Genomic DNA, 11,416 nt, shown 5'->3' on the forward strand with positions numbered 1-11,416 from the left:
GGCTCTTCAATTTTTTCTTGCCTCTATTCCACTTGACAAGCATTTCCTAGGGGCCTCCTAGGGGCTTGGGCCTGTGTTGGGGCCTTAGATAGGGTTTCTGCTTTGGGAGCTCCTGTGGGCTCAGTCCAGCCATCAAAGGACTAGTTGAGACTGTGCAGAGAGGAAGGGGCTATAGAGGAAGGAATGGGAGTGATTAGGGTCGGTGAGGTGGGTTAAAGCTCGGCCACTTGCCCCAGGCCACTGGCTCCTCTCCCGTCGCCTAGAGCTGCCAGTCCCCAAACTATGCAAAGCTCCTGCCCTGTTACACTGCCCTCACACACACCTTTTGCTATCCCTGCCACCCTTCCCATCTGGTCTGGAGCTGAGGGTCTTGGGATCTTGGATTCCAGGGGCTCAGGAAGGGAGGGCGGGGCTGGAGCTCTGGAGAACCTCTGTGCCTGGATGGGGCTGGCTCTTCATCTTCCTGCCCCATGGGTGCTGGTGGGACCTTCAGAGCCTGTCTCCTTGTCCCATCACCTCAATCTTCTCAAAGAAGGGTTTCCTGACATTCACCCTCCCTGCATTCTCACCTTCTATTTCTTAAGCATTAAGTTCTCTAGGTCCCTGATTACTTATGTCACCCAGATAAAGATCCAAACCCTTCTGCCCACACAGTGCCAGGGCCCTGGCTCTGACAGGTCTAAGAAGGGCTTGTTTGGAAGGCAGCCCAAAGCACTACCTTCCAAGTTTTCAAAGATCCACTGTCTGAGCACATCCTGGACCCCATCCAGATCTTCCTGTCCCTAGCCCAGCCCTCTCTTCACTAGGAAGTCATGCGGGCGTCTACCCTCAGGCCACTCGCTGTAGCCTGGGCCTTGCTACTCCTTCACTGGCAGCGGCCTATCGGTGATCTTGATCCTTCCTGCCATTTGCAGAGACATTCCCAGGATCCGTGCTCAGGGGACGGAGGGAGAAAGAGAGGCCCGGGCACCCCAGCCCCCACTGGGCTCAGCTCCCCTCTGGGCTTCATCCCTCGCCACTTCCGACCGAAGGGGGCAGGCAGCACCACAGTCAAGATCGTCCTGAAGGAGAAACATAAGAAAGGTGGGGATGGGAACCTCCTCCAACCCCTGAGGTGGGAAAGGGGGGGCCTCCAACTGCTCCTGCCTCCCAGTCCTATACCCTGACACAGTGGTTCTCCAATCTCAATTTGGCTCTGAGCTTATAGACGCCTAGAACACCAAAATGAAGGTGTCCTTAAAGGACGTAAGGTCTGATCCCCACTTTGACAGATGAGGACACTGAGGTTCAGAGTATTGAGTTAGGGGTAGAACCAGCATCTGCCATGTCTTTGCTGGGAATTTAGGAACACAGAACAGAGAGAGATGAAAAATGGTCCCTGTCCTGGAGGGGCTCCAGACATGTCAATCAATTACTCTAACTTAAGGAAGTGCTGAGGGGGAGTTCTTGACAACAAAAGGAGCGAGCAGATCTGGGCTGCAGGAGGACAGTCAGGATGGGCTGGGAGGGAGGCCCCTGGGCAGCCATGGCAGCAGAGTGGGGAGGCACCCGATGAGGCGTCTGTCCCAGCCCTTTCCTGTACGGATGGGACACTGAGGCTGAGGAAGGGGGAGGGACCTGCCAGGGCTTGCACAGCAAGGCAGTGACAGAACTGGATTCATATCTCCCACTGTGAGCCATCGCCCTCCTTGCTCCACCACAGGGGCCCGTGAGGGTGGGAGGAGGACTCTTCATCTTCAGCAAGTCCTTACTGAGCATGTCACAGCCCTGTGTGCTCGGGGGGGGGGGGGGGGTGTCAGGGATGTGGGGCCGGTTTTGTATCCTGGCCTGCACTGCACTTTGCAGTCCGTGTGGCTGGGCCAGACTGTGGAGCAGGGGCTCTCCAAGGCCCCACCCCCGCCGATGACTTGACTCTGGCTGGAGTCCAAGGCACTGACCCTCCTCTCTCTCTGCCCTCCTTGGCCCAGCCTGCGTGCACGGTGGGAGGACGTACTCACACGGGGAGGTGTGGCATCCAGCCTTTCGCTCCTTTGGACCCCTGCCCTGCATCCTGTGCACCTGTCAGGACGGCCGCCAGGACTGCCAGCGGGTGACCTGCCCCGCTGAGTACCCCTGCCATCACCCGGAGAAAGTGGCGGGAAAGTGCTGCAAGATCTGCCCAGGTACAAAGAGATGCTGGGGGCAGGGAGGGCACCAGCCAGAGTGAACAGCTCTGACGTGGACGGGGCGAGGGCGCAGGGCCACAGGATGCAGGGTTTTAGGTGCACAGAGTGCTGGAAGCACAGCAGCAGCAAATGCCAGACTTGTAATGTATTATCTGTAGAACCAGCTACTGTTACAGAGACAGTCAGAGGCTCTCCAACATGTATATGTAGAATCAAATAGTGTTCTCGACTCTGTGAAGTCATCACATCTTAGGGTATTAGGACTTTTAAGAGAAATAGCCTATGTTTATTGAGCACTTACCATGTGCCGGGCAGGTATTTTGCATGCATGGATTCGTGTAACCCTCACCACAGCGGACAAGGCAGGAATCCCTGTTTTACAGAACGAGGAGATAAATACCTGTCCCAGGTCACACAACTGGCTGTCGGTGACAGAGCTGGGACTTGAACCCTCATCTATCTTACTCCAAAGACCATACTTTTGGCCTCTGTTGTCTTCCTTCAACCTTCATCTACTAGTACATACGGGAAAACTGAGACCCAGAGAAGAGAAGGGACTTCCCTGTCACACAGCGAAGTAGTAGTGGAGCTGAACGAGAACTCAGGCTTCCAGACCTGCCGGCTGAGTTCTTTCAGCAATGCCCTGTGACCCAAGGATTGATGAGTGTGCCGAAGGGAACTTGGGCCAGAGTGTGTCATTGAGAAGCACAGCCTGTGCGTGTCAGCAGTAGCTGATGTGAGGGGCAGGCCTGTTCCCTGCAGCCTAGAAAGAAGGCAGGGGGGTAGGAGGTGCATGGTGAGGTTGTGCCCTGACCGCATCTGGCTCGAGGGCTGGGTTGGAAAAGCTGAAAGGAGAGGAACGGAGGAGAAGAAGAGGAAGGAAACATGCATCAAGAACCTGCTCGCACCAGGGGGTTCCACCCGCTTCATTTAATTCTCACAACTCAGTTGCTTCACAAATGAGATAGGGGAGTGGCTACAATTGCCCTAAGTCTCCGCCTACCCCAGCACTTAACGTCAGGATATTTGAGTTTACGTTAGCTTGCTTACTGGCTTCTTTACTTGCCTAACTTACTGTTGTGAGCTTGGACAAGTTACTTTCCCTTTCTGAGCTTCAGACACAGCGTTGATGACAATGCTTTATGAATTGTAAATCAAAACCCAAACATAAGGAATAACTATTGTTTATCAGAATAATATGCTGTTGGGACAGGCTCAGCGGGGGAGCATGACAGGATGGTGCCTGGAACACGAGGGGTGGGGATTCAACTTGAATTCTCTCTGAGATGGGCTGAGGCTCGCTCCTGAGCTCCGTCACAAACAGACCTGGTCTTGGGTCCCGCCATCAGCATCCAGTCTGTTTCCTTTTAAAAATATTGAGACTGTAACAGCTCTTAGCTGGACATGCCTAAGGGCTTTGTAACTAGTAAGTCTAGTATATCTGGGGACTTAGTCCTTCGGTCCCTGAAAAATAGGGAATGTTGGTACATGGAGAGTTCTGGAGAATGTTCTTGGAATTCCAACATGTCAAAACTTTAAGACTGTATCCAATTCGGCACAACAAAAAAATTACCACCATCCCCACCATCTCATCCTCACCCCCACACCCTCCCACTTCCGCCACTACCGTCACCATCATCGTCCTCTCTTCCACCACCACAACCATCATCGTCATCACCGCCATCATCACATAGCCCTCCCACACCTTCCATTCTGTGTGTGTCCACGGAGAGCCTGTGCTTGGTGTGAGCGACTCAAGAGACTTGAAGGACGTGGTTCCGCCCTTCACCTTTCTCTTTTAAGGAGAAAACACACCTGAGTGAAACAATTACAAGGCAATGTGGGGTTAAGGGCACGAGTGGGAGTCCCGGGAAGTCATGAAGCGTTTTAAAAGCTGTGAGTGGGAGGAAACGGTGGGCTGCCTGGAGGAGGTGGGAGATGAGCTGGGCCCTGAATGGTGGGAAGTTTTCTGATATGCTAATCACTGGGGGTGACAGGGGGAGATGCCCCTCTCTTCCCCAGAGACCTTCTCCTCCCTGGGCACCAGAGGTTTTGCCAGGACCAGGAGACCCTGAGGGGGATTCAGACCAGTGGCCCCTCTCTTTGAGCCGACAGGGGTGGGGAGACAGGGCATTCACACGCTGCTTGTGTCTCCCAGAGGACAAGGCAGAGCCCGGCCACCGTGAGATCAGTGCCACCCGGTGTCCGAAGGCGCCCGGCCGGGTCCTTGTGCACACATCCGTATCCCCAAGTCCAGACAACCTGCGTCGCTTTGCCCTGGAGCGTGAGGCCTCTGAGCAGGTGGACATCTACCTCTGGAAGCTGGTGAAAGGTGAGCATCGGCGTCCTCCCAGCCGGGCAGACCTCAAATCTGTCCCCTTTCCTGGGCTCCAAGGCCCCTGAGGGGCGTTGTGGGCACGTTTTGTTAACCAAGTGCCTTTGGCCCAGGAAGACCTGCTGATGGCAGGCCTTCCAGGTTTGAGTCCTTGATTCCAAGATAAAGGGAGACGCTGATTCTGTCTGATTCTCTGACAGTTCTGATAAGCTCCCCTACTCTGAGATGCCAGGGCCTGGAAGTGCTCCCTCTCCTGGGGAGAAGGGGTTGTTGCACCTTGCAAGGAGTCAGGGCAGAGTAATGCCTACCCTGATGAAAGAGATATTAATAGAATTCCAGCGTCTTTTCAGGCAGGAGGGCCCGCCCAGTGTCCTCAGAGAGGCTGGTCTCATCCAGCCTCTTCTATATGGTAGGTTCTATCACTCCACGGTAAATTAAAATCAGAATATAGTTCTCATTCTGTGAGCAACTCACCCTATTCAACAGGCTACTCATGTCACCAAATGAAGGTCAGGAGACGTTTTCATAAGGGAATTGTTGAAAGTTCTGTTTTCTGACTCTCTTGAGAAAAATAAATCCGCTGGGTAGAGTAAAACAAACTAAACCCTTTAATTGTGAATTAGTTCTAAGGTCACTTTTCACTACTGATGGGTTTGCCTGGGGGTGGGGGGTGGAAAAAGAGGGGACAATAAGAAGGGGACAGGAAGGGGATAATAAAAATAATGACATGATAATAACCAATGTGTGTAGCACTTTAGAATTTACAAGGTGCTTTCACGTTCATGATCTCATTTGATGCTCAGCGATCCTGAGAGTTAGGTATTATTATCCCCATTTTACAGATGAGGAAACTGAGGCTCAGAGAGGTGAAGTACCTGGCTCCAGGCCACACAGCCAGTAAGTGGAGGAGCTAGAGCCCATGTCTTGTGACGTCAGATGCGGCTCTTTCCCTGCTCTACTCTGCCCCCTGTCGTAGGAGGAATGGACGAAGAAAGCGGAGCCGTTCAGCCTGGAGAAGAGAAGACTCAGGGGGACAGGACCACTGGCTTCATGGCTCTGAAGGACTGCTCCAGGCAGAGGGAGCAGCTGTGTTCTGACTGACCGCAAGGGTCAACACGCAGGGGCTTTAGAATCAGACCTGAGCTAAAATCCCGTTCCTACCATTTCTTAGCTGTGCAGCCTGGGCCATTCACTTGACCTCTCTGGGCCTCAGTTTTCTCTGCTGTTAATTGGGGAGGAGGGCGTATGGAGGGTTAATGAAATAACATAGGTACAGCCTCTGGCCTATAGTAGGTGCTAACCATGTCGCTGTCCTTCTCCTCGTGCCTCACTGACTCGGTCAGCATTGCAGTGAAGCAGGTTTCAGCCAATAGAGAAAGCACTTTCTCGTGCTTAGAGCCTTCCTGTAATGAAGGGAGGGAGCAAGCTCCATTCATGGGAGCGTGCCGGCAAGGGCTGCGTGGGGATTCTGCCAGCAGCTGGCGAGTAACCCTTGCGATTCTTTTGTACCGTGAGATTCCATCGGTCCCTGGATAGGTGCTGGCTGTATGTTTATTCTGGGACTCCCCTCAGCCCACCAAATGCTGGGACTATAGAGAATAGTCTCTTGGCGACTTGGGTGCAGCAAGAGCTCACTGGGAGCTGAGCTGACCAAGGAAGGCTTCGTGGGAGATGGGCCTGGGGCTGGATGGGATTTAGAAAGGCACACTGCTGGCAGGGTGGTAGCAATGGCCTTAAACGCTGGCTTTAGAGCCGCGGTTGCTAACCGGTGGTCCGTGAGGTCCGAAAGGTTGGCGACGGCTGCAGAGCCCACACTTGTATGCCCTGTGCTCTGTGATTGGTGAGTAGCAGACATTACATATAATGTGCTTCATTTAATCCACATAAGAAACCTGAGGGGTATGTATTAACGCCCCATTTTGCAGATAAGAAAACTGAGTCTCAGAAGTAAAATAACTTGCTCAAAGGCATACAGTTTAAGCAGTAAAGACTCAAACTCAGGTCTGACTGTCCCCAGGGCTGCCTCCATAGAGGTGAACTAATGCTTCTAGGGAGGTGTCTGAGGAAGGGCAAGGGGTGCCCAGAATGGTGCAGAGAGGGACATTGTAGCTCCAGGCCAATCTCATTACCACCAGGCCTCTCAGAAAAAAACAAGGTGGAATGGTGCAGGTGGGGGTGGGGGTGGGGTGAAGCTTTTCAACTTCACAGTGCCAGGCCCCACCATGCTGTCACTAGTAAGCCTCCCCCTCCTCATCTCCTGACCTCCTGGGTGGCCCACGTGCCCCATCCACCTCCCTATCCCTGCCTCCCTGTCCCTCCCTATCCCTGCCTCCCTGTCCCTGACCATGGGAGTCAAACACTCCCCAGGTGTGGCTGTCAGTGGGAATCGCACTGTTCTCTCATGCAGAAGCGTGGAAGCTGCGGGCCTTGGAGGCTGGGAGAGGGAGGGGAGGACTGGCCTGGAGACAAAGTGAGCAGGTAGATGTTGAAACCTGGGCTAAGTGTGGCCACACCACCGGGGAGAGCCCCAGGCTCCAGAAGCTGAACAGAGAGTTGGCTTAGGGTTAAGGGCCTTTTATATTCTGGGGTTCCAGTGTAGAAAGGGTCCCAGTTCCTTCCCCCACCTAGGAGGGAAGTCCCCCTGTGGTCTCACTGATGGTCTCTAGTACACGCACGCCCACCCACCTCCAGACCCGCCTGTGTCCCTGTTACCTCCACTCCAATTTGTGTTTTGTTTTGTTTTGTTTTGGAGGGGGGGGGAGGGGTGCAGTGACAGGCCTGGAGCACAAGGACCCATCCCCATCTCATGCTCACGACGTAGCCTGGGCCTTTGGAGTCAGCCTCTCCCACATCCCGGCCCTTGACATCTGGGCTCGGGTTCCCAAGGCCATTCTGGCCTCCTAGACCTTCATCTCAGAATCCGTGCTGTCCATTGCCCTTGGTGAGATCCCACTCCGATTCCCATAAGCAAGGCCAGTTCTTGGTTTCCTTGAGGGTGGTACTGGCCTACCAGAGGCCTTGCTGTTGCATCTGTTCTTTCTGGCCACTGACCCTGGGGGTAACAGCTGGTGCGACCTCACAGCCCATGTACGCAGGGCTTCAGCACCATGTGTGGTGCCAGTGGCCAGCTCCCCAAGGAATGCAAACAGTAGGAGATCCAGAATAAGACCTCATCTTCCTTCAGGGCGTGGCCTAGAATGAGTACACATGTATTTGCTGATCCCTCCCTCTCTCCTTCCCTCCATTCATTCATTCATTCATTCTACATGCCTAATGTGAGCCAGACTTAGGGGACCCAGAGAGGAAAGCCTTCCAGAAGTTCCCAGACTGGTAGGGGAGGCAAGAATAGACACAATGAGCCTGGCCGGCGTGGCCTTGTCTGTGCTCCAATTGTGACACAATGAGCATCGACCTATGAACTGGGAGGTTCGATTCCCAGTCAGGGCACATGCCTGGGTTGCAGGCTCAGTTCCTGGTGTGGGCTGTGCAGGAGGCAGCCAATCAATGATTCTCTCTCATCATTGATATTTCTATCTCTCTTCCTCTCTGAAATCAATAAAAATATACTTTTAAAAAAGAATAGACAATGATAGCACATTAGAAATAGATACAATCATCAACAGAAGCCAACAGCTATGGGTAGTTATAACTTCCTCCTTGGGACCCACGGCAGAAGGAAGTTGTAACTACCTGGGGGTGGGGGGTGAAGGAAGACTTCCCAGCTAAGGCTTGGAGGATGGGTAGGAAGGAGTGCCCTTGGTGGCAATAGGAGAAGGAGCTCCAACAGGTAGGGTGGCACATGTAAAGGCTTGGCCCTCGGGGGTCTTCAAGTAGTTGGTTAGGGCAGGAGCACAGGCAATGCCACTCGGCGGGTCTGGTGAACTGCACTGAAAGGGGGCCTACAATTCTGACACTTGTTAGTGTTTTGGTGTCTGAATAAGCACACCTACTGATTTTTATCTTCCTTCCTTCCTTCCTTCCTTCCTTCCTTCCTTCCTTCCTTCCTTCCTCCCTCCCTCCCTCCCTCCCTCCCTCCCTCCCTCCCTCCTTTCCTCCCTTCCTTCCTTCCTTCCTCCCTTGCTCCCTCCCTCCTTCAGCCCTCCCTTCTGTACTGTGGACATGTGAGTGGTATGAGAGCAGGAGGGTGATGGAAACCAGAGCAGGACCAGCAGAGAGGCGACAAGAGGTCAGGGAAGGGGAATTTTAGGGAAACAGTATTTTTGAATGACCGCAGGTAGGATCATAGGTTAGAGGGGGAGTAAAAGTGGTCAGAAATCTAGTGCAGTGACTCAAGCAAGACATGAGGGGGCCTGAATGGGGAGAGAGACAGTGAGGACAGGAGAACAGACTCCAAATACTTAGGAAATTTAGTCCACAGGATTTGGGGTTCTGATCAGAATAGGGGAGGGGAGGGAGGTGACAGGGTCCATTCCAAGTCTAAGTCACCCCGTTTCCCTGATCCACAGCCCTGCCTTGCCTGCTCATGCCCTTGTTTCTGCCCTCAGGAATCTTCCACTTGATTCAGATCAAGAAAGTCAGGAAGCAAGACTTCCAGAGAGAAGCACAGAACTTCCGGCTGCTCACCGGCACCCACGAAGGTGGGCCCTGGGGCTGAGACTGGGGCCTGGGAAGAGAGCCTGGCTAGAGGCCAGGGCTTCTCGGGGAGTTTCAGGCTGCTGGTGCCGGGAGGGGGGTTGTGAGCCACAGACGTCAGTTCCCGGCACAGGAATCCAGTGGGTGTCTGCGCCAGAGATTTCTCAACTCCAGTGCCGAGGAGCTGGAGGACAAAGCAGAGCCTTGCTGAATTTGGTCTTGGGATGGGGGACACAGGGCTGGAGAGGAGGGAGGTCTGAGCCTTAAACCCTTCTGCTGCCTCTTCCCTCTCTACTGGAATCTCTTAACCACATCCTTCTGATGCCCTGAATTCGCTCTACACTGCACTGAGGAAGACTGGACCCAACTGGGCTTTAGGTGGTGGGGCAGTCACAGATGGCATTGTCACCAGCAAGTGTCAGGAAACAAGCCCAGCCCCCAATTGTTGGTTGGTTGAAGGTGGGGTCATGTGCCAGAACTGATCTGGATATGGGGGTTATGTTGGAGATACCACCTCCTTCCTCCCTGTGGGTTCCAAACACAGGTCCACACAGTTCTCCTTGCCCTGTTTTTTCTCCACCAGCCACTAGCCACCAGCCACATACACACACACACACACACACACACACACACACACACACACACCCCACATTCCCCAGCACACACACACCCACACACACAACGCTTCTGCTTTCCTCCATGCAGGTCACTGGAACGTCTTCCTAGCCCAGACGCCGGAGCTGAAGGTCATGGCGAGTCTGGACAAAGGGACCAAGACCTTATAACAAAGACCTAAACTGTTGCAGATATGAGCTTTATTATTTTTGTTGTTATATATTAATAAATAAGTTGCATTACCCTTCCATCCTGCCTGCTGAGTTTGTGTTGGCACAGTGAGTGCAAGACAGACCTGGTAATCCATTTACATTTAAAGTGATTATTGATAACTATGTCATTTTTGCCATTTTGTTAATTGTTGGTTGTTCTCTGTTTCTTCTCTTGATCTCTTGTAGTTTGCTAAGCTTTTTTTTTTTTTTTTAAATCTTTATTGTTAAGATTTTTACAGATGTTCCTCTTTTTCCCCCCCATTGACTCCCTCCACCCGGTTCCCGCCCTGCCCCAGGCCTCCGTCATCCTATTGTCTGTGTCCATAGGTAATGCATATATGCATATAAGATCCTTGTTTAATCTCTTCCCTACCCTTACCCCCCTTCCCTCTGAGAATCGTCAGTCTGTTCTATTTCCATGCTTCTGATTCTATTTATTCACCAGTTTATTCTGTTCATTAGATTACTTATTCGTTTACTTTGATTTTTAGATTCAATTGTTGATAGGTATGTATTTGTTGCCATTTTGTTGTTGATATTTTGTATCTTTTTCTCTTTTTTTCTTCTTCCTCTTCTTAAAGAATACCCTTCAACATTTCATATAATACTGGTTTGATGGTGATGGACTCCTTTAGCTTTTTCTTGTCTGTGAAGCTCCTTATCTGACCTTCAATTCTATATGATAGCTTTGCTGGGTAGAGTAATCTTGGTTGTAGGTTCTTGCTATTCATCACATTGAATATTTCTTGTCATTCCCTTCTGGCCTGCATAGTTTCTGTTGAGAAATCAGCTGACAGTCAGATAGACACGCCCTTGTAGGTAACTAACTGCTTTTCTCTTGCTGCTTTTAAGATTCTCTCTTTGTCTTTTGCTCTTAGCATTTTAATTATGATGTGTCTTGGTATGGTCCTCTTTGGGTTCCTCTTATTTGGGACTCTCTATGCTTCCTGAACTGTAAGTCTATTTCTTTCACCAGGTAGGGGAAGTTTTCTATCATTTCTTTAAATAGGTTTTCAATATCTTGCTCTCTCTCTTCTTCTGGCACCCCCATAATGCAAATGTTGGTACACTTGAAGTTATCTCAGAGGCTCCTTACACTATCTTCATATTTTTGGATTTCTTTTTTCTTTTGCTCTTCTGGTTGGGTATTTTTTGCTTCTTCATATTTCAAGTCATTGATTTGATTCTTAGAATCCTTTACTCTACTGTTGAATCCCTGTATATTATTTTTTATTTCAGTCAGTGTATGCTTAATTTCTGACTGGTCCTTTTCCATTTTTTTTGAAGTTTCTAGAAGATTCTTGAGTAACCTTATAAATATGGTTTTAAACTCTATATCCAGTAGTTTTCTTTCTTCCATTTCTTTCATTTGTGACATGTTTCTTTGTCTATGCATTTTGGCTGCTTCCCTGTGTTTGTTCCTGTGTATTGGGTAGAGCTGCTATGTCTCCTTGAGTTGGTAGAGTGGCCTCGTGTAGTAGGAGTCCTATAGGGCC

General features: G+C 51.3%; 1 protein-coding gene across 2 annotated transcripts in view; it reads left to right on the top strand.

Moving 5' to 3' along the window:
• The window catches only part of CHRDL2 (chordin like 2), a 32,719-nt gene extending 22,811 nt beyond the window's left edge, over window positions 1–9,908 (top strand). Inside the window, exons 7-12 of one of the 2 annotated variants that reach the window (XM_036321654.1) lie at window positions 915–1,083; window positions 1,968–2,162; window positions 4,324–4,497; window positions 5,343–5,397; window positions 9,006–9,098; window positions 9,799–9,908. In XM_036321654.1, coding sequence (XP_036177547.1) covers window positions 915–1,083; window positions 1,968–2,162; window positions 4,324–4,497; window positions 5,343–5,397; window positions 9,006–9,098; window positions 9,799–9,889 — 777 coding nt within the window. In that variant the 3' untranslated portion in view covers window positions 9,890–9,908. The remainder of the gene's footprint in view (window positions 1–914; window positions 1,084–1,967; window positions 2,163–4,323; window positions 4,498–5,342; window positions 5,398–9,005; window positions 9,099–9,798) is intronic. The other variant, XM_036321665.1, reaches the window with a different exon arrangement.
• Window positions 9,909–11,416: the final 1,508 nt, after the last annotated feature.

This window comes from Myotis myotis, unplaced genomic scaffold (genome assembly GCF_014108235.1).
Source record: "Myotis myotis isolate mMyoMyo1 unplaced genomic scaffold, mMyoMyo1.p scaffold_m19_p_10, whole genome shotgun sequence".
Classification (NCBI taxonomy): Eukaryota; Metazoa; Chordata; class Mammalia; order Chiroptera; family Vespertilionidae; genus Myotis; species Myotis myotis.